The 334-nt window shown below is 59.9% G+C and overlaps 1 protein-coding gene across 1 annotated transcript in view; it reads left to right on the top strand.

Moving 5' to 3' along the window:
* Positions 1-334, top strand: part of EMH_0052930 (uncharacterized protein) — a gene marked incomplete at both ends in the record, with an annotated part of 6,164 nt that overhangs the window by 4,768 nt on the left and 1,062 nt on the right. Inside the window, one exon of the mRNA XM_013496934.1 lies at positions 82-334. Coding sequence (XP_013352388.1) covers positions 82-334 — 253 coding nt within the window. The remainder of the gene's footprint in view (positions 1-81) is intronic.

Below are 334 nucleotides of genomic sequence, written 5' to 3'. Positions count from 1 at the left end.
TCTGCTGCTGCTGCTGCTGCTGCTGCTGCGGTGCGTGCTGGGGTGTACGTACACCTCAGTGTCTGTGTTTCTGCCGCGCAGGAAGTGGGCGAGCTGATAGAGGCCCTCCTCATCTATGAAGAAACACACCCAGAAGAAGCTGCCGCATACATCCAGCAGCAGCAGCAACAACAGCAGCAAAAGGAGCAGCAGCAGCAGCAGCAGCAGCAGCAGCAGGAGCAGGGACAGCAACAGGAGAAGCAGGATCAGCAGCAGCCTGGGCAGGAGCAGCAGCAGGAGAAGCATGATCAGCAGGGGCAGCAGCAGGATCAGCAGCAACAGCAGCAGCAGGAGC

Source organism: Eimeria mitis, genomic scaffold (assembly GCF_000499745.2).
Source record: "Eimeria mitis Houghton genomic scaffold, Emh_scaff2383, whole genome shotgun sequence".
Taxonomy (NCBI): Eukaryota; Apicomplexa; class Conoidasida; order Eucoccidiorida; family Eimeriidae; genus Eimeria; species Eimeria mitis.
This window is presented reverse-complemented; position numbering and strand designations above follow the sequence as displayed.